Raw genomic sequence first — 22,138 nt, 5'->3', positions numbered from 1 at the left:
AGAAAAAGTCTTTTTCATGAATTTGTTATATTCAACTCTATTTCTGTCACGATTAAATAAACTTTTCTTTCTTTCTTTCAGAATTTTTTAGTGTATTTTTGCAGGAGATTAGTGTCCAGTAAACCAAAACTGTAAATGCCCTCCCAAGAGGCTAATTAAAATACGTTCTTTGCAGACCAATGTAAATCAATATAAATATTTAAAAATATATATATATCAAGATGGAAGCCGGCTTAAACCACAGTATAAAAAAACATAATGTATTTATTCCTTAGTTTAATGTTGTGAAATTTTGCATTTTTTCTTTGTAGAAAATTTTAAGTTTAAAAAAACAAAGAGGGAAAATAAATGAGATAAAAAACTAAAAATCAAAACAGAAGAAATAGACTTTAGAAGGCAAAAGGAAAATATTTCAGTACACAATACCAACATAAAGTAGCCACCGCCTATATTAAGCAAGCGTTCTCACAATGACTTTTATTATGAAAAAGTTGTTCCTCATAGGAGAATTATTTTCCCTTACGCACACAACTTTCATTCTGACGTGTCTGTCATGTAGAATTAAGTAGTCAAACACAATGATCATATGCCAGTCAGCTGGTTTATTCGTTTATTTCAAAACAGGAAGTGTCACTTCTACATCCATCAAAGACCACGTCTTAGACTAATGAATTAAATAAATGCAAATATAGGAATATTAATATAAGTAGGGATGCATTTCTAAGAGTACCAGAGAATGATGAAAATACTAAAAGGAATAATGTTGGTGTATATTTCTGTACCAAAATTATTTCGAGCAGGCACTGACATTTGAGGCTGTTGAATCTGTAAAGTGAAGTCAAACGTCCCTTTCACCTACACTTTAATTAAGGAATAGTCATTCATATTATTCCCACATTTTCCCTTCACATACTTACACAAACATCACTCTGCCATGCCTCACCCCTCCTTAGTAAACAAAATCCTTTATTCATTGTTTTTAGAAGAGAGGTCCAACAGTCCAAAATATTTCATCATCTAAGAATCTTAAAACACTCAATAAACTTGTTTCAACTTTTTTATTTATTTCATTAAAATTTTCTGTTCTGTTTTTCTTTTTATTATAGGAATAGGCTATATGAAATGTGTATGTATAGGCCCTATGTATAAATGATGCTTTGCTTTTATTATCATTTCATTGTATGTAACTTTTGCTATGTAGCCTACTTGTAAATTTGATACCTTGGCATTAATTAAAAAAAATAAATAAATAAACAAACTCCTTGGTTAAAGACAACAGAACTGGATGATCTTACAGCTGCTGAATGAAGCAGCTCTGCTCCTTAATCAGACTTTTAACAGCGAATAAAACATGTCACACATACAGGGGTAATGATTTCTGTGATTTGAGATTTACAACGTAGTGGTGGTCCATGTCGTACTGCAGTGGTTCCCAAACTGGGGTATGCGTGAGGTGACAAAAGGGGGTACGCGAACAAAATGCTGAGTAGTTCATTTAATTCTACCTTAAAATAATATTAAAACCGAGCATGTTTTTCTAACTGCCAAAATGCCGTAAATCCAGTACATTTAATCAAATTACCTCATCATTTGCAGTCAAAAAAATACTGTATCCACACAAGCATCACGCATATGATAGATTGCGTGCAGTCTGCTGCCTTAAAGGGATAGTTCACCCGAAAATGAAAATTCTGTCATCATTTACTCACCCGCAGGTTGTTCCAAACTTGTGTGTATATATATATATATATATATATATATTTTTTTTTTTTTTTTTTTTGTTATTTTTTTTTTTTGTTATGTTGAACACAAAAGAAGATGTTTTAAAGAATGTGGGAAACTGAACAGTTCTGGGGCACCACTGACTTCCATAGTATTTTTTTTCCTACTATGGAAGTCAATGGTGCCCCTAAAGTGGCTTGGTTACAAACTTTCTTCAAAATATCTTCCTTTGTGTTCAACAGAACAAAGAAATTTTTACAGGTTTGGAACAACTTGAGGGTGAGTGAATGATGACATAATTTTCATTTTGGATGAACTATCCCTTTAAATCGCGCTAAATTACTGTCGTTCTCGACAATGCACCTTTGTAAACGTGGGGATTTAGCACTTACTCGCATGAAGAACAAATAGACACAGATAGTGGATTAATTTCGATTTAAGACTCAAACTTTCTCCGATACAAAAACATACCTTGTGTGAGTTCTTGTATTTAATGATGATAACGAGCAAGAATGCAATTGTTTCCAAATATCCATGCAAATGACTGCAAACGTGACATTATTATATAACAGGTCAAAAAACAAAACATTTTAAACACAGTACTGTCACTATTTACTCTATTTTGCAATAAAATAACGAAAACCACAGCAGAACTACAACACACGTCTGTGTTTCGCGAACAATTCTGCGGCTTTTGAACGAATCGTGAGAGTCAATGATTCAATGATTCATTCACAGCCACTTGCTTCGTTACTGAATGAATGACTCGCTGACTCACTCATAAAAACAGTGACTTGCTGCCACCTGCTGGCGGTTTTAGTTTAATATTTAAAAGTTTTACTTAGTTTTACCATCATTGCACATTTCTCTATTGAACATTATAAAATAAATAATGTTTTAAATAAAAAAGTTATTCATAAAGGTAAAAATATGCACTGGAAAATCAATTTGGGGGCAAATATTGTCCCTTAATGGTAAAGGTGTGACTGCAGTCGAAGTGGAAGAGAGGAGCTACGCAGAAGGATGGTGATCCCTTCAGGGGGTACTCCACGCTAAAAAGTTTGGGAACCGCTGTCGTACTGTATCTGAATTTAAAAAAAAAAACTGACGACGAACCCTGCAATTCCACACGAAAACCAACAGAGGGCAGAAAGCAGCAATAATAAAAACAGGACACTCCTCGTCAAATTCACAACCCTCCTTTACTCAAACACTCCGCTCTTCTTTAGGACTTGCTCAGGAGGTGTATTACACTACATCAAATAGCATTCCAGTTCAACTCAGAGGGACGAATGCAGGACTCCCAGGGATAGGCAACCTGCTTGTTTCCTTTTAGGCTCTCAGTTTTAGGCACATCATTTTTGAGCTAATCATTTGAACCACAAATGCTGACTGCTTAATGGCACAACAAGAAAGCACACAGTCACCATGAAATCGACAATTATTGTATTTTCATGGAATATTGTATTTATTATAATGACTTATCCGTGCACATCAGAATTTTTTTTTTATTCATGTGCCCTTATAATCTATAATCAGAGTGACTTCCTCTCAGGTTCTCTTAACTTGCAGCGACATCTTTTCTCTAATCTGATGATGTTTTCTGGCGTGAGGGCGGGACAACCTGTCACTCACATGAGATCACAGCAATAGCAAACCACAATGATCCAAACATTTTCCGATGGACAAAATCAAGTCCCGCCCTACATTTTTTCTTGTTCGAGAAGACGTTTCACTGAAATACCTCACTATAGAGAAGAAAAGACTATTGCAACCTCTGTTTAATGCGGACTTTAAGTTCATTTGACACTTTTAAGAGCACTTCAGTATAATATGATGAAACAAACAATTCATTTGTTGCTTGCAATAAGTCAGAATACATGGCAGAGTTAGCAGGCCATGCTAACCAGCCAATCTAGAGTCTCAAATACAAACCAGCAGCTAAAGATGAACTTTAAGGTCCACTTTAATCTTGTTCAAAGTTGTGCGCTCCCCTCTGAGGCTGTATTGTTGCTATGGTGAAATTTTGAAAGCATTCGTGATCACCGTGCAAATGATCAGGACGTGTACTGTATATATCCAGAGTCTCACATCTCAAAATGTCGGTAGATGCTCTCTACGTATTCCAGAACTCTGTGCCAGTCCGGTGCATCATCTTTTAGCATCTCCTCCACCGTCTGAGGAACCACAATGAAACATTAGTCACAAATGAACGACCACACAAAATCATACTAATATTCATGTTTGTATTATTTCCATGAATCATGTTCAAGTCATTTTTTTTTTAATCTGGCCAATCATGATTGTTAATACATTCATGTCTGAGGCATTTACATATCCAGTCAATCATCTCTGAGTAATTATCATGTTCAGCCATTCATTTCTGAGTCAATTACATATCTAATCAATCATATCTACATTTTTCTCATGTCTATTCAATCATGACTGAGCCATTTTCACATCTGGCCTGTCATGTTTTTTATTCTCATGTCTTGCATAATCTGAAGTCACCAATATCTGACAGAACGATTCAAGCTGGAACTAATTAATTGTGCACTGGCTTATTAGTTTTGGTGGATGAATCAGGGTGGAGTAATTATAGGATTGAGTTATGAAATTAAATACAACTGCTTAGAAAAAACTCAATCATCTTACCAGTGATGCAGAGATTCCAAAACCTTCTCCAGTCTGGAATGCTAGAGTGAGGTTCTCTTTCTACGGATAAAATCAACATCAACATCATGATAACAACCCTTATGTTAATTTGTTTGCATGCAAGCATGTGTGAGATGTGTGTATTACCTTGTTCTCTGGACTGAGTTTGTCAAATGGTATGTGAGAGGGGAGGTAACTGTGGTAAATCGCACAAAAGGCCAAACCGTCCACCCAGCAACTGCTGAAATTAGTGATCTCAATATTCTGCAGGAAAAACAGGAGGCAGCAGAACAACAGAGAGACAGATATTCTACATTAGTCCAATTTTATTGCAGCTTTTTATTGGCCAAGAACCACCCACTTAGACAGGAAGAGACTGGGTGACTGATATATAAAGTGACCAACCACAGTTAGTTTTGTCTTTACATGCTGTTTGGTTTTATAGTTTATCTCACAATAATGGACCTGCATAGAAAAAGTTTATTTAAATAATGGTGTGGCCATCTTTTGTAACATTATAAATGTCTTTACTGTAACTTTTGATCAATTCGATGAATCCTTGCTAAATATAATTTAAAAATAAATATATTATTTTTGCTGAATAAATGTAAAGGGTTAGTTCACCCAAAAATCATGCCCTCATGTCGTTCCAAACCCGTAAGACCTTCGTTCATCTTCAGAACACAAATTAAGATATTTTTGATGAAACCCAAGAGTTTTTTTTTATCCCCCATAGAAAGCAACATAATTACTGTCATTCAAGGTCCTGAAAAGTAGGCATTGTTAAAATAGTCAACGTGACTACAGTGGTTCAACCTTACTGAGTCAGCGTTCTGACGTAGAACCTTGAAGCACTGAACTGAAACAGCATAGGAGAATGACAGGGGAGAGATTAATTTGTTGAATAAAGCCGCTATTTTTGTTTTGTTTTTGAGCACAAAAAGTATTCTCGTGGCTTCATAACGTTAAGGTTGAACCACTGTAGTCAAATCTTTACTGCTTTTCTGGACCTTGAATGATGGTAATTACGTTGTTTTTTATGGGAGATAAAAAAAACCTCTTGGATTTCATCAAAAATATCTTAATTTGTGTTCTGAAGATGAACGAAGGTCTTACGGGTTTGGAACGACGTGAGGGTGAGTAATTAATGACAGAAATGTAATTTTTGGGTGAACTAACCCTTTAATTTCTTGCTATTAAAAGCCTCAAACAAAACCAAAATTGTGCTTTAGGAAATCCAGTGACTATTTCATTCTTAAAGGGTTAGTCATTAATGTCACCCTCATGTCGTTCTACACCCGTAAGACCTTTATTCATCTTCGGAACACAAATTAAGATATTTTTGATAAAATCCGATGGCTCAGTGAGGCCTCCATTGCCAGCAAGATAATTAACACTTTCAAATGCCCAGAAAGGTATTAAAAACATATTTAGGACAGTTCATGTGAATACTGTGGTTCAACCTTAATATTATAAAGCCATGAGAATACTTTTTGTGCGTCAAAAATAATAAAAAATAAAATAACGACTTTTTAACAGTATCTAATGATGGCCGATTTCAAAACACTGCTTCATGAAGCTTTACTTTTTTTTTTTTTTGAATGAGTGGTTCGGAGCACCAAAATCAAGTGATTTAAAATGAGGTTTCGTTACGTCGTAAGTGTTTCGAAATTTTCAATAGTTTACATGACTTTGGCAGTTGAAATCGGCCATCACTAGATATTGTTATTTTGTTATTTTTGGCGCACAAAAAGTATTCTCGTCGCTTCATAACATTAGGATTGAACCACTGTAGTCACATGAACTGGGCATTGAAATACAACTGCTTGTCTGGGCATTGAAAATGTTAATTATCTTGCTGTCAATGCAGGCCACACTGAGCCATCGGATTTTATCAAAAATATCTTAATTTGTGTTCCGAAGATGAACGAAGGTCTTACAGGTGTGAAACAACATGAGGGTGAGTAATTAATGACAGAATTTTCATTTTTGGGTGAACTAACCCTTTAATAGTGTAAACATGACTTCCAAGGCTTCCTTTTGCAGGCAGACTGATAAAAACCCATGTGAGTCTGACAAGAGCTTTCTAGATTGAGAAAGTGCTTTTCAGTTGTGTGTACAATGTGCATCAGATGGTCAGTGAAACGACTGTGGGTGGTCCGTGCTGTCTAAGGCTGAGACAAGGAGGTGTGTGGCCGACTGCCAAGTTTGATCTGTCAGCTATTTCGTTTAGTTTGGTTCACTTCAGTACCTTGTATCCCTGAGTTCTGCCTTGACACCAGCGAAGCAGGGAGTTCCGCCTGGAACTTCCATGAAGCCTCAGCGACCTGAGTCCTGATGGGAAATCCTCCTGTGTCCTGATGGGAAAGCAGATGGATGTCAGTTCTCTATTCTTTGACTATCATTCTAGTGTTTCTCATGAATGAATGGTAATGGAAAAAGAGGTAATGATGTTTGACTCACCTTGTCCTGTTGATCTTATTCGTCATATCTAAACCCGAAGAGTTGCATGTTTGTGGGTTTGAATTCTCCACTTTCTTATCTGTTAGACATGCACAGACACGCACTCAGAATAAATCATTTGTGTCCGTATGAGTCTGGTATGCCAGCAAAGGTACAAATATTCAACGAACCCAGTCATCAGTATACTGTGCAAATGAAACCCCTGTTTGCATACCTTTAATGGAGCTGGTCCTGTTGTTCTGTTGCTCTAAACTTACTGCTTGAGTCTTGCTCTGAGGAGTCTAAAATTATTAGGCACTGTTAACCGATTTTCATTGTTAAATATTTTAGATACATTAAAAATAGCAGAAAAGGGAATATGTTTTACTTTTTCTACTCACAGATTCTGTTGTCATAGCAACGGAGGGTTGGGAAGTACCATTTACAACCACATCAGGGTAATTGGAGGGCAGTCTGCACAGACTTCTGAAAAATGATGGAATGATCCATGAATGTAACATAGATCACACTGTCTTTGACAGACTGTGGGCTGGAAACAATGAATCATTTAGAATCACCAAACAATGCTCTCTAATCAGATATGTCTGCAGCATGCTTCACAGAACAGTGCACTGATTCACAATGATTTCTTGATGGAACTCACTCGATGAACAGACAAGCTTGAATGACACTGAATCAGAATTGATTCTTTGAATCAGTTGGGAATCGAGAATACTGTTGATTCCAAAGGTGAGAATCAATTTCTTGACTCCATTCTAACATATTCAGATGAGACAGATCCATTACCTCGATTTCCAAACTAAAATATGTCAGAGAAAAGCCTGAAGAGCTAAAATTGAGGCTTTTGATTCAGATCACCAACAAAATGGTCAGATCCTGATTTATTCTGTGCCGGTTACATCATTAAATCAGTAGGTGGCAATGAGTGAGCTTCCTTTCAATCATTCACTCAACAGATTCCTTCAAAAACACTTGGGCTGCATCTGAAATCACATACTCACAAATAAGTAATTGTATAAGTAAATTAATGTAATCCGGAAGTACTACATTCGCCATGTTGCCTTTATCACGTGACCTACCAGCGTCAGTTGCGTCGGTCCTTGAAAGGGATTTAGGTCGCATCACTGCCATTCACAAATCCTCTCCCGTTGCCTCATGGGATAGTAATGTGTCCATCATGCACACTTCAGAATCTCGCTGGAAGGAGTCATCTGGGTCCTTTTTGCCTACTCTTTTATGAGTACTGTGAATTCAGGCATACTTCTTTTGTCACATACTCTTTTTTCACCTACTATATAGTAGGGAAGTATGCGATTTCAGATGCAACCAGAGTCGTTCACAACAAAACACAATACCAGCACTAATTTAAAAATATAGAGGAAAAACAGCTGAAAGATATATTGACATTAAAGGGTTAGTTCACCCAAAAATGAAAATTCTGTCATTAATTACTCACCCCCACATCGCTCCAAACCCGTAAGACCTTCATTCATCTCCAGAGCACAAATTAAGATATTTTTGATGAAATCTAAGAGCTATCTGGCCTCCAAAAGACTGCAACGTTATTACCACTTTTAAAGGCCCAGAAAGATACTAAAGACATCGTTAAAATAGTCCATGTGACTACAGCGATTCAACCTTGTAATAATAATAATGAGTCTGCGTTCTGACGTAGAACCCAGAAGCGCTGCACTGTGTGTTCAACGTCAACTGCGAAGTAGACTGACATGGAAGAGACGAAATTGTTGAATAAAGACGTTATTTTGCACAGAAAGTATTCTCGTCACTTCATAACATTCAAGTTGAACCACTGTAGTCACGTGGACTATTTTAACTTTATCTTTACTACCTTTCTGGGCCTTGAAAGTGGTAATTGTGTTGCAGTCGATCAGAGGCCAGAAGGCTCACAGATTTCATCAAAAATATCTTAATTTGTGTTCCGAAGATGAGCAAAGGTCGGGTTTGGAGTGAAATGAGGGTGAGTAATTAATGACAGAATTTTCATTTTTGGGTGAACTAACCATTTAACTAAAGTTAACTATTGGGACCTTATTGTAAAGTGTAACCAGTTTACTTTATATTAAACTTTTTTTTCATCTCAGATTTGACCCTTTGTATGTTTAAGATCCATTTTTCTCAATTTTTGACATATTGAAACTTGGATAGTACTCACCTTGACCTCTCTGTAGTACCAAAGATGCGTATGTCTCTTTTCCCCTTTATCTCATCTGTCCACAGATGCTCTTCGGGTCCAGTGCTCTTCCCATAACCCTCCACTTGTCTCTCTAGGCTCTTCAGTACCAGCGGCCCCTGGTGGCTGCTTGTGACCTGCTTCAATTTCTGCTTGCTCTGCTCCAGTTCAACTCTGAGGCTCTCCAATTGACCTTCGACCTCCCGGCGACCCTGTAAGGCATCAGCTAGCTGTGTGCCCATGTCCTGCATTGCTGCTCTTAAAGAACTTAACTCTTCCTCAGATTCTGCCCTCAGTCTGTCTGAAACCACTAGCGCCACCTTCAGGTCAGCCTGGAATTGCTGCCACTCCTCACGTTCTGCCTACAGAAGGAGAAAACAGCGATAGAGACATATTAATAGGTATGTTATATACATATATTTATATAATATATTTAATATTATATTATGTATTTTTTATTATAAAATAATTTAATTAAATGCACACATGTAGGTCAAACCAGTACAAACACACACACACACACATATTTATATATATATATAGAGAGAGAGAGAGAGAGAGACTGATATATAATTAAAATATTGTATAATAAAATAGAAAATATAACATGGAATTATATATAAATATAAATATTAAAATATACACTAGGATGACGGGTCTTTGAAAGCAGTGCGGTAGACTGAGGATATGAATGTTTTCCTCTTGGACAGAGCTGTAATTCAGCTGTGAGTCTAAGAGGTCAGAAGGTTTGTTGTGAATCTCACCGCTGTGGTGATCATACTGTGCTGCTGTCCACCTCTCGCTGTTTGCTAAACACACACTCACACACAATATGCTTACATTAAACTTCACTCGCCTCTTTTGAGGAATTTGAGATGGTACTGCACGTCTCAGCAAGATCAGCAACAAGTCTTACTTCAAAGGTATAAAACATATCCTGTACTATTTACATGCAGTGGTCCAGAGCTGTGTCATATTTACACACACACACACACACACACACACACACACACACACACACACACACACACACACACACACACACACACACACACACACACACACAAACAGGAATCTTACTCCGCTTGCAATCCTGAGCATGTTCTGGCAATAAAGTGATTGCTCAATAGTAAGATATCAAGAAATACAAGAGTGATTCCCAGGCATGATAACACATATGTAAGACACACAACATAATTTCATAATCACAATTTAAATCTATTCTTTCATCATCCCTTTCATTTCTTGTCTCTCTCTCTTTATAACTGACTGAAACTGTCTTGATTCCACCAGAGAGGAAAAATGACTTAAATGAAAACAAACTACTGACTACTAAAGTTATCAAATCCTGTTGTACAGTCCTGTACAATAATATAAAGCAGACAGAAAAAGGTAAAAACAATTAACAGGCAAAGTCATTTAGCACAAGAGAGGCCAAAAGTGGGGGAAAATTAATGAGAAATGATGCATCAGGCCAACTGGAAGCCTGCCAATTATCAAGCTAATTTTTGTTGGGAAAAAGAAAAGAAAATACATTAAACAAAAATACTAGTACAGTAAGTTAACTTCAACCGAACTTATTCAGTTACATGACTCTGACTTCTATAATGATTATTTTAATGGAACTGCAATATAAGCATCATAACAAAATATGTAAATACATTATGATGCTATATGTATGTTAGTATAGGTTAGTTGTTAGTTCCTTAGCCTGAAAAAGGTTGAAGACCCCAGCTGCGATTAAACAAATAACACTGAAGGAGGATGGAATTAGAGTAGGAGGAAAGAGAGAGCAGGGAAAGTCTCAGGACCCTCTTCATCACTCTGAGGCCTCCAGAACCCAGCTGGAGCTGATTACAGCAAGACTTGCTCTGACACACACATAAGAGTCTATCTGATATTAAAACACAGGCATTGAAGGGTATTTAGGTATTTCTGTGCTGTCTGAAATCCTTTTAAACATTAAACCCCTTTAAAACATGTGGCAAAGCAAAACTGACAACTGTTGACTGCACACTTTGTGAAACCTCGAGAATATACTCAAAAGTATTATATGCACTACAAGTATTAAAAATCTATAATCTAACTTATTAATGTTACATTTGAATTTTCAAACCAATATTTACTAAGTGCCCTACTTTGAAATTCACTAAAGGCTTACAATCTGAACAGATTGTAAAACACTAGGCATTACACACTAAACGACTGAGGATCACACACTTCATCAGACTTTTTAGTGGTTCCGAACACAACAAACGCAGAAATATCGTTGTTAGGAGATGCGCGACAAATAAAAAAACAACATGTGTTCTAAAATTAGCTCAAAATATCAAACATGTTTGATATTCTCCGATTGGACGAAATCAGAATCTGAAGCTAAAAAGAGTCTGTGCCCATCATACACTATGCAATTTTCTATGAAATCTGTCAACTCCAAAAATCTGGGCAAAAGTTGTGCAGTGTATTCCAGCCTTAAAGAAAAACAAAAACACAAATGATAATTAGTTAAGGAAATGCGTCCTCAATGAGTTCATAAGATTTTTCTGTCTGCATTTTCATGCATTTTTTCTTTTCTTTTCTTTTTCTTTTATTTTATTTTTATTTAGCCTGTTTAAATCCTGTAGCAATTGGCCTAAAAGGACACTTCGTTTTATTGATGGATAACTGAGTGAAACCACATTAACATTATGTTGGCAATCACCCAACCTTGTTAAAGTCATTAAATTCTGTATTGCTCTCTCTGCTCACACTCATCGCTTTCCATGCATCCTGACAGGACAGAAAACGACCCCACCTCTCTCTCTGGAAAGTGGTGATGTTTTAGACATCAGCTCATTGACTCTGAGGGATTTCTAAGGAAGTACCACACCCATCTCAGATGATAAGAAGTTGTTGCTCTTTTTTGGGGGCTTTGCACAGTGTGTGTGTGGGGGTGGGTAGAGTGTGACTCTCTCACCCTACTTGACAACCCCTCGCACTACATAATCACTACACTCTTTCTTTACACACTACTACACACACAGACAAGTGCGTCTGACACAATGGCCTAATACACTGTGTAAAGCTCTTTCCAGCCGAACCCAAATCTAGTGTGCGACTCCAGCATTCAGCGCAGTCCATCTGGAACTGATCCGCCAGCTTCTTATATTCATAACGTGTGTGTGTGTGTGTAAGAGTGAAACAAAAACTGTGGATGAAGCAACCCACCACTCTCATCAAACACACACACCCATAACAGATTTTATGTTCTGTGAGTACAGTCATTGTTAGCACACGAAATGTAACATTTTATCGATGTCCAGCGGGGCGAGAGAGAGAGAGCTTGCTCACATTGTGTGAGAGATTCTGGTCAAAATGTAACTGGGAATATTACAAAGAGTGACTCATAGATCTTGTGAGTGAATATGAAAGTTGTGTGGTAATGTGCAAGAGAGTCATTAAGTATGTTTACATGCACAGTTATAAGATACAGTATTTTTTATGTAGTCGAGATACAGTCTTCATATGTCTTTTTAAGTACATGACACTATGCGTAACCAAATATTTGAAGGAATTAATACACATTGCATGTCGTCAGCTCTGTGTATTGGAGCAAGCGCACAACGCCAAGGCTAATAGTAGCATGATAAATGTGTACACATGATAGACAAAGTCAAACTACAGTTGCATTATCAAGATCTGTTATCAAGATCTGTTAGTTATAAAAACTTTCTTCAGGAGAACTTTGGAAAATCTTCGCAAAAGCTAAGATTTCTGAGTGAACCGTCAATATGACATTTTAAAGTCGAAATTAACAGAAAATTGCAACCTGACTTTTCTTCCTTATTGTGTTATGTATCAGAGTGAAGCGGCTTCTAGAAAAAGAAAAAATTAAAATTAAAAGTGGGAATTTATTGGATCGTTGGTTGGATAATTGCTGCAATCAGGTTGACAGGTTCCCGGAGAGGATAGCGTATTGTCCCGTCCTTAACGGGAAAACTCCACCAAAATTACATATACATTAAACGTTTTTTTCCTGTGAAAAAAATTCGTAATGCCTTAGAATAGCTTAAATGTAATTCTATACCCTTGCCTCATTTAATATACAAGGATCTATGAATATGATAATTAGCCGTGCCTCCACTCACTCGCACGAGCTCAGATGAGATCCATTTGGCCAACTTACTGAGGTAAACGCTGCACAATGGTATCGCTTTTTACAACGTCGGACACATAACGATAATTAATATGATTAGCGTTTTGCTTGACTATGTTATCAAACAGCTAATAACGTGTATTATGTAACACAAACCATGTTCACATTCACGAGTCAGACAGTTGCCTTCTAACAATCATATCCTTAGAAACGTTTTGAACAACTCAGAACATCAGTGGAGAAAGGCATATAGTTCATCATAGCATCGTAATATGCTTCATACACCCGCCATATTACTAAATCTACCCAATTTTTCATATCAACAGAAAAATATACCGGGATAACCTTCTTTTGAGACTCTTGCGCGGTCAGTTAATAATATGCTAAAGCCCGCCAGCACGTGATTGGTTACAAGGTAGTTTGTGACGTCAGAAACACCAGCGATTTCAAACCGCGGGTTTGAAACTGTCTTTGGTTCACTGCAGTTTTAAATAGAAAATACTCAGTAATGGTGTTGAATTATGAATTTGCATACCGTTTGTCTTAAAGCATGTTAAAAACACCAGATAGACATATGAACAACATTAAAAACTTGATTTTCACCACTGGGGGACTTTAAACACTGCATTGTTCCATTAAAAAAAGAAGAAGTGAAGAATAGTCAATTTTGACTTGGTGGCTTTAAAAAAAGACCAGTTATTACTTTAGTCCAACTGAAGTGCATGTAAGTGCACTTAGTAGTTGACTTGCATTTTAAAGATATCTACACTCACAGAAGGCTGGGAAGGAACACACTCACTCTGTTGTCTGGTCAGTGAGTCGTTACATGCTGACTTCTACTATCATAGGGACCAAACAAAAAAGTTTTGTTCTTGCAGGAGCTGAACAGAATTCCCCACATCCCCCTCATTATGTCCCGTTCACTCCCTGTTTCCATCTGTGTCTCAAACACTCCTACTTCTTCAGGCCTGACACCCTGTATAGCTGCTTTGTGACCAGAGCACTGTTCTGTTTTTAAATGTTGCTATAACTAACTTATAAACATTCTCTTTATTTTATATTTATTTTGTTATATAATTTATATTATTTTACAATGCTCTAGATCAATGCTATTCAGAAATCTCTTCGAGTCTAAGAGAAATGCAACGATTTCCTTTGCTGTCCCTTTCTTTCTTTCTTTCTTTCTTTTTTCTTCTCTATCCCTCCCTGCCTTCCTCTCCTCCTTTCTGTCAAAAATAGATTTTATTTTTATCTGATTTTTTCTTGAGACTACCAGATTAGGCCCATGTTAGACCCTAAGATAAACCACTGACAAAAACAATGTCCATTTCTCAACTGTGACAGGAAGGGAGTCATTTGTAAGATCCCATAAGCCTATGCTGAAGCTGACAGGCTGTTATCAAACCCTCCCTGGCCTGCACCTCTGGGAACAATGTTACTTCCTGTTGCATTTTCCTGTCTTCAAAAGAGGGAATTTTAGAAAGCAAAGTGTCAAGCACAAACTGAGAGTACATGGATGGTACAAATTGAGGCAAGTGTGATTCACCTGAATCTTTTCCTTACAGCTTCTCAATTCCTCCTTCATCTTCTCCCTCTCCACCAGAAAACATTGTAACAGATCTGAAAAACATACAAAAATGTGATTCTCAATATTTATCACATTATAAATAATACAAGTATTTGCTAAGCACATAATAAAGCAATAACCCACTAAAGGAAGTGTGTCACTTTAGGTATATCGCTGTGGTAAAATCACCTCAAACGGTTTATTGTTTTTATAAAACCACAGCAACAGCAATACGATAAAAGTGATGAATATGTTCAATAAACAATTAATTAATCAATTAATTAAAATCTATAAGCATATTAGTGGTTCTCAAGAGGTTTTCTTCGGGACCCAGGTTTTACATTGGATATCAAGTGGCAATCCAAAAAGCAAATGAATAAATAAGTAAACAAATTATTTAATGTACGAGTGTATGCCGTTCATTTAAATATGTTCATGCTCTAATTTATGAATGAATTAGAGGACATAACATGACTGTCTGACTCACCATTCAGTAAGTGTGTAGATTCTTCAGTGTTGTTGAGCTGCAGTGTGTTTAAACACTCCTGGAGGAGTTCTGCATCCACTTCTGTATCTCCATTGACACCTGACGGATGAGACGCCAGACTAGGTGCTTGTGTTATCTTATGTTCCTCCTCAGCCTCTTTCGTAGGCCCTGTCCTGATGTCCAACAGCGAATCATTCTGATTGGTGGAGATGAGTGGTGGACTGAGAGCATCTTGAGCTGGTTCAGGGGTGGCTGTGCTTGTGCAGTTGGAAATGGACACCAGCTGAGTGGTTGGTGACAAAGTAGAAACAACACTATATGGTGAGGTGGGAGGTGTTTCATACGTGTCCACAGTAGCGCCTGTAGAGATAGAGGTGGAGCTCTCAGAACTCTTTAAATAAAACATTACCTGACATAATAACTTGTGTGCGTAATTAGTCACAGAAATGAAGTCATATGGACTATAGGTTTATGACACTTTAAGGGCTCGTTCACACAGAATGCGCGAGAAATGGCAGTGGAATGGGGAAAAAACACAAGATCTCGAGATGTGTTTAACCGATTTTAACTTGAGTGTCGCATTTTTATAACGCTGCGTCATGCGCGAGACATTGCAAAAGATGCAAGACGCGAGCGCGACGGTCATACATGTCCGTCTAGCGTGTGTTTACATTGAAAAAGAATGGAAAAGTAGCACGTTGGAATGGAAAAACGCGTTCTGATGTGTTAACGGTCCCTAATGGTGCTACTTTTTGAAGCTTGAAAGCTCTAGTAATATTATTAGAGAAACCAGCACACAATTCAAGATGTCTGCTTTTGTGCTCCATGGACAAAAGTGAATCATACAGTTTTGGAATGTCTTGACGGTGAGTATATGATTTTCTTTTTTATGTGAACTCATCATTTAATTTTCTAAAATAGGCATGTTTCACTATTTGCTTTTTCTGAATACAAACCAACAGGAGCAGATTAGATTGAATGTGTGTGAGTGTGTGTGTTCTTCATTAAGAAGCCTTTCTCGTCTCCCTGGGTGGGAAAAGTTTGCTGATTCAGTAAGTCTGAGGGCTCTGGACACCACCAATAACAGGGAAGAATGCACAATACAGTATGCCAATAATGACTCTCACTCTCTCTCTCTCTCTAATATATTTAATAACTGTCCTGCAGTTCTGTCTTTACAATATCTGACAGTCACATGCCTGTATGCTTCACACAGCACTTTTTTCTTTATTCCTTAATTTTTTGTTTCTATATCTCTCTGTCTCTGAAGTTATTTTATCTCTTGTGAAAAATTCCTCTCTAGGTCCCTGGCCTTGAGGGTTATTGCCTCAGATCTCAATAAAACACCAGGCAATCCAAATATTTGTGTATGTGTGTTTGTCAAAAACTAGTTACCTGAAGATCCATGTCGTTCTTTTCCAGAGTTATTCCCCATGTTACCAACAGCTTATTTCACTCTAGTAAAAGAGTAAAAAAATTAATTATACACATAATTTCTTTTCTTGGTTACACTTATTTTGATGGTCAACTTTAGTCATTCTACTAACAATAAGTAACTTTGCAACTACGTGTCAACTAACTCTCATTAGAGTATTAGTAGACTGTAGTTAGGTTAGGGTTAGGTGTTTGGGTTAGTATCAAAACTCAAAATATGCCACTCCCATATCTAAAATACATATGATATTTTACAGTCACTGTATGCATTATACACAATTCAACTTGAAAACCATTATACAGTAGTAATCATAAACACTGTCTGTTTTCATGAAGGATACCAATGCCTTTCCTCACAAAACTCATCAAGTACAGCTGTATCATTGTTTGAATGTAAAATGGCTAAATATCTCAATACAAGCATTTCCAGTCAAATAAACATTTCACCCACAGGGAAAAAAATCAACTTGAACAATTTAAAAGTAGCCCAAGTCTGCAGGAAAACTTGGAGACAGACTTGGCAACCCTGATGTAGTTACAAAGTTACTTATAGTCAGTAGAATGTCTGTTGGGGAGCATCAAAATAAAGTGTTAGCAGATATTAAGCAGACAGTTTACCAATACTCTAATGACTGGTAGTTGACATGTAGTTGCAAAGTAACTTATAGTTAGTAGAATGTCTAAAGTGGACCATCAAAATAAAGTGTTACCCTTTTCTTTAGCACCCGTTCTCACATACGTGGTCTATGTCCCATGCACTCTTTATTCAATATCCAAATAACAGTGGTGCTGGCACATACATAACAAAATCTCAAAAGATATAACAAGATTGTGCGCCAGTACCTCCACTCATACTCCTCTTCCAAGTATTCAGAAAGCTCTCCAACTACTGGTAGGGCAATTTGAATGAGGTTTGTGGTAAAGTTTGCATGAAAATGCAAAAGGCCCATGGACACCACTTGCTAAACTTACACTGAGGTAGAGCAAATAGATTAGGGAACAACATAAACTTGTTCCAGTGAGTGAGAGAGATAAGACACATAGGCTTGACAAACTTGTTTTTCAGTAATATTCATAGTTTTCTGCTCTATTTGGTCGTCATGTAATATCAGGACTACTGATAAATGGCAGTTTGGTTGGTCTCTAATGAACAGCACCTAACAATGTTATTACACCACTGTGTGTTCAACAAGGAAAAGTAAATTGTATTGTTTGCATAATGACTTTTTATAGGCATTCAATCTGAGGTGAACAATGAAGGATTCTGAACTTAGCAGTCAGAGACAACCAAAACATGGAAATAAAGTTCACAAAGGAACTTTACATAAATTATAACGATTTTAATCATTATTAAGAGTAGTAATACTAGGCTACTAACAATAATAATAATAGCGTAATAATAACGTACATAGTTTTTTAATGACTGATATTTTTTGTAGTCTAATTAATTAATATTGTTGTAGTCTATTACAAAAAGAGAAAGAAAACGTTTAATTAAATCATCGGTTTACCAATTTGATCATGTCTAATAGGTTAAAAACTTAACTCAGCCCGTGTTACACCACTCTCCGGTCTCTCCTACTTTAAAGAAGTTTAATGAACTATCAACTTTAAACCAATATAATGAAGTATAACCATAACGACTTCAAACCAAGATAATAAAACAAGGAAATAACATGACTAACATTAAACGGACAGAGAGCATCACTATAGGAGAAAAGGACCGCAAATCATTCTTATATAAATTAATAACATAAAAAAACACCTTTACGATAGTGAAAACAGTCATAATGAATCGTTTCTGTTGTTTACACACCTTATTGAAGATCTTGTGTTCACCGAGACTGACTTGGAAGTTTCACATGTTGTCGCAAGTGAAGTCGCACCTCTTCACGGACGGGAGCAGATCATGAGCACACTGCAGGATGTGACTATGAATCCCGGTTAAAAACTGTCCTTTTGCCCCCTCATGAGGACTGAGCAGTAGCCTACTACTGAAAACAGCGCTAACTAGATCTAAAGCATTATGATCTTACTGTCCTTAGCTTTTGAAGGAGCGACACATCACAAATAACATCCTGTGTAAACACCCTTCAGGTGACTGAGTTACTTTTACCAGGAGTCACGTGCGAGTACATTCCCCTCACTAACATCATCATTATTATTATTATCACAATAAAAAAACTAGACCATAAAAGTCAATGGCTTTTAAATAAAAAGGCTAGGAAAAATTAAGTTAGTTCTTTATTTGCATAAAATGTAAATACATACACAATACTTTGCATTTCTTGTTTATAAGATAGACACTGTTATCAGAACGCTTTACAACTACAGCCATATAAAAACAGCTAAAATAAGATTATACATAATACAAAACGTACCAGAACAATTATCCCAATTGTGTGCATTTAGTTTCATTCTGTGTGCTGTATACAGTACTGTTTTTAATGCCATATTCTCTATATAGAACAGATTAACCAGCTTCTCGCTGTGTTTACATCTCATTAACAAGCCATAAACTCAGCGACATAATCTTCAGGAAATGATTTAGCTTAGGAAACATGCCTGTCATAGTGGGTGATATTGTGACTGTAAATACATTTCTAGACCAGTAATCAGGATGTCATTGACAGACATGTGTAAATTATGACTAGTATGTGGGCTTAATTCAGCATAATAAAATTCAGTGGAATTCAATGTTGCTAGACCAGTGACAACGCCCAAGCATGACATCATACCAAATGCCTGTATATTAACACATTTTAAAAACAAAATTCAAGTAATTTTCACAAACATGTCAATTCAATGTATGACCAACAGTTAAGTCGTTAATACAGATCTGCTGAATCATTTGTGCAACAACCTCATAAATAAACACAAACTAATCAGGACAAACCGGCTTCCTTGTGCAAAGGCACTTTCCAAATCACTACTGACTAAATTATTGACTAATACTCCATCTTACACAGTAAGACCTTGTATGGCTCAAGTTTTTTGTTTACATGGCAGATGATGTCTTCACAGACTGCTCGGTGCCATCTATGTTTTTGATTGGTTGATCCTGTACATCTTTTTTGATGGATGCCAAGGCTGCATTGGCTGGAGCCAGACGGGCTCGGGCTGAGGGGGATCCTGGACTCTCGACATTAATGGCGGGTTTGGACATCCAATGAAGGATGCGTGTGGAGGGACGGTGGTGAATAGTGAGTTGGCGAGAGCTGTATCCGGACATTGCAAACCCCAAAGCACCAAGAACAACAGCTACCCTCGGCACTACAAGATCGTGCGCCCTGTAGGTCACTGTCTGCACTGCTGATGTCTGAAAGAGAGTGCAAATACATCATTATATTGTGTGATGAACTGACAAACATTAACTTTCAGGTCAAGTTTAATTAGGAACACCTCAACCTGCATGACTGAACAATGACTCTTTTATTTTGGCTATGAAACATGTTTAAACAATGGCCGAATGCACTTGTAAATCATAATAATTCTATAATAACTGGATTGTAATGAAAATGGCTTGTAATTACATGAAACAGTTCTCTAATGTAGATGTAATCTCTTAATTTGAGATGTGGAATGTTGTAATTCTAGAAAACAATTATTCACCACTACATCAACATCCAAACATCTTCATGTACTGCAGTTCTGCCCCAGTTCAGGTGTAAATACACATATTATACATATACACAACTATAAACATCTACAGATGATTAATTCAGACTGTTTAACTGTATTTCTGTTCAGTTTTTTTATCCATAACCTGCACATCCAGACAGATTCTTTTACTTACCTGCAAGTAGCGGATGTATCCTGAAGTAGGACGTGGGAGACCAAAAAACATGCCAAGTTTGTCACTAGGCCTCGAAGAGCTGCTTATGAGCAGGACTACTTCTTGCTATGGTTCCTTGTTTCTTTTCTTTCTGACAGAGAGGCTTCACAGAGGATAGAGCTCACTCAGGTAGGAGTGGATGTCTATCACGTCTTCCTGTGATCATAGCTTATATAGACAGTCCCCGTCTGTCTGTCTGTCTGTCTCTCAATGAGATTACCAAAAGAGGCTAGCATGCACTTAGACATGCAAGCTATGACGACAGCTGCGACAGTAAGTGATGTGAGGTTAAGTTGTTGTGAAGGACGACATCCTTGTAATAGCTTGGCATGTGTGAAGCCGGAAAGGGATATAAAGTCTACTGACACAGGTCAGCGGCGACCCAGTTATCAGAACGAAAACAAAATAAAACAGCAAAAAAATAATAATAAATAAATGAAAACATGACATAAAATACTAATATATATATATATATATACATTATATATATATATATATATATATATATATAATTAATTTAAAAAAAAATATATACCAACCAATCAGTTGGTATTACTATGGTACAGTATCTCACAGAAGTGAGTACACCCCTCACATTTTTGTAAATATTTTATTATATCTTTTCATGTGACAACACTGAAGAAATTACACTTTGCTACAATGTAAAGTAGTGAGCGTACAGCTTGTATAACAGTGTAAATTTGCTGTCCCCTCAAAATAACTCAAAACACATTAATGTCTAAACCGCTGGCCACAAAAGTGAGCACACCCCTAAGTGAAAATGTCCAAATTTGGACCAAAGTGTCAATATTTTGTGTGGCCACCATTATTTTCCAGCACTGCCTTAACCCTCTTGGGCATGGAGTTCACCAGAGCTTCACAGGTTGCTACTGGAGTCCTCTTCCACTCCTCCATGACGACATCACAGAGCTGATGGATGTTAGAGACCTTGCGCTCCTCCACCTTCCATTTGAGGATGCCCCACAGATGCTCAATAGGGTTTAGGTACCCGCAGCTTCTTTAGCAAGGCAGTGGTCGTCTTGGAGGTGTGTTTGGGGTCGTTATCATGTTGGAATACTGCCCTGCGGCCCAGTCTCCGAAAGGAGGGGATCATGCTCTGTTGGCATTCATGGTTCCCTCAATGAACTGTAGCTCCCCAGTACCAGCAGCACTCATGCAGCCCCAGACCATGACACTCCCACCACCATGCTCGACTGTAGGCAAGACACACTTGTCTTTGTTCTCCTCACCTGGTTGCCGCCACACATGCTTGACACCATCTGAACCAAATAAGTTTATCTTGGTCTCATCAGACCACAGGACATGGTTCCAGTAATCCATGTGCTTAGTCTGCTTGTCTTCAGCAAACTGTTTGCGGGCTTTCTTGTGCATCATCTTTAGAAGAGGCTTCCTTCTGGGACGACAGCCATGCAAACCAATTTGATGCAGGGTGCGGCATATGGTCTGAGCACTGACAGGCTGACTGCCCACCCCTTCAATCTCTGCAGCAATGCTGGCAGTACTCATACGTCTATTTCCCAAACACAACCTCTGGATATGACGCTGAGCACGTGCACTCAACTTCTTTGGTTGACCATGGCGAGGCCTGTTCTTAGTGGAACCTGTCCTGTTAAACCGCTGTATGGTCT

The 22,138-nt window shown here is 37.4% G+C and overlaps 1 protein-coding gene and 1 long non-coding RNA gene across 3 annotated transcripts in view; one reads left to right on the top strand and one right to left on the bottom strand.

Annotated features, from left to right (window-relative positions):
* Positions 1–582: 582 nt before the first annotated feature.
* On the bottom strand, positions 583–18,758 carry si:ch211-195o20.7 (cytospin-A). 2 transcript variants are annotated; one of them, XM_051869407.1, is made up of 12 exons: positions 18,471–18,758; positions 16,616–16,677; positions 15,221–15,580; positions 14,713–14,786; positions 9,014–9,393; positions 7,221–7,302; positions 7,055–7,121; positions 6,841–6,919; positions 6,629–6,734; positions 4,525–4,641; positions 4,378–4,437; positions 583–3,899 (listed from the first exon to the last, which is right to left on the bottom strand). In XM_051869407.1, the coding sequence occupies exons 2-12, from the start codon at positions 16,653–16,655 to the stop codon at positions 3,810–3,812; spliced, it is 1,455 nt and encodes a 484-aa protein (XP_051725367.1). In that variant the 5' UTR covers positions 16,656–16,677; positions 18,471–18,758; the 3' UTR covers positions 583–3,809. The 2 variants fall into 2 exon arrangements, with proteins under 2 accessions (XP_051725367.1, XP_051725366.1); XM_051869406.1 differs by having other exon boundaries at positions 7,221–7,305; positions 18,471–18,756.
* LOC127499214 (uncharacterized) overlaps positions 5,440–22,138 on the top strand; it is a 216,726-nt gene continuing 200,027 nt past the window's right edge. The window contains exon 1 of the long non-coding RNA XR_007926073.1: positions 5,440–5,495. This is a non-coding gene — a long non-coding RNA (uncharacterized LOC127499214). The remainder of the gene's footprint in view (positions 5,496–22,138) is intronic.

Source organism: Ctenopharyngodon idella, chromosome 17 (genome assembly GCF_019924925.1).
Source record: "Ctenopharyngodon idella isolate HZGC_01 chromosome 17, HZGC01, whole genome shotgun sequence".
Classification (NCBI taxonomy): domain Eukaryota; kingdom Metazoa; phylum Chordata; class Actinopteri; order Cypriniformes; family Xenocyprididae; genus Ctenopharyngodon; species Ctenopharyngodon idella.
Note: the sequence above shows the minus strand (reverse complement) of the source record. Positions and strands in the feature narration are given on the sequence as shown.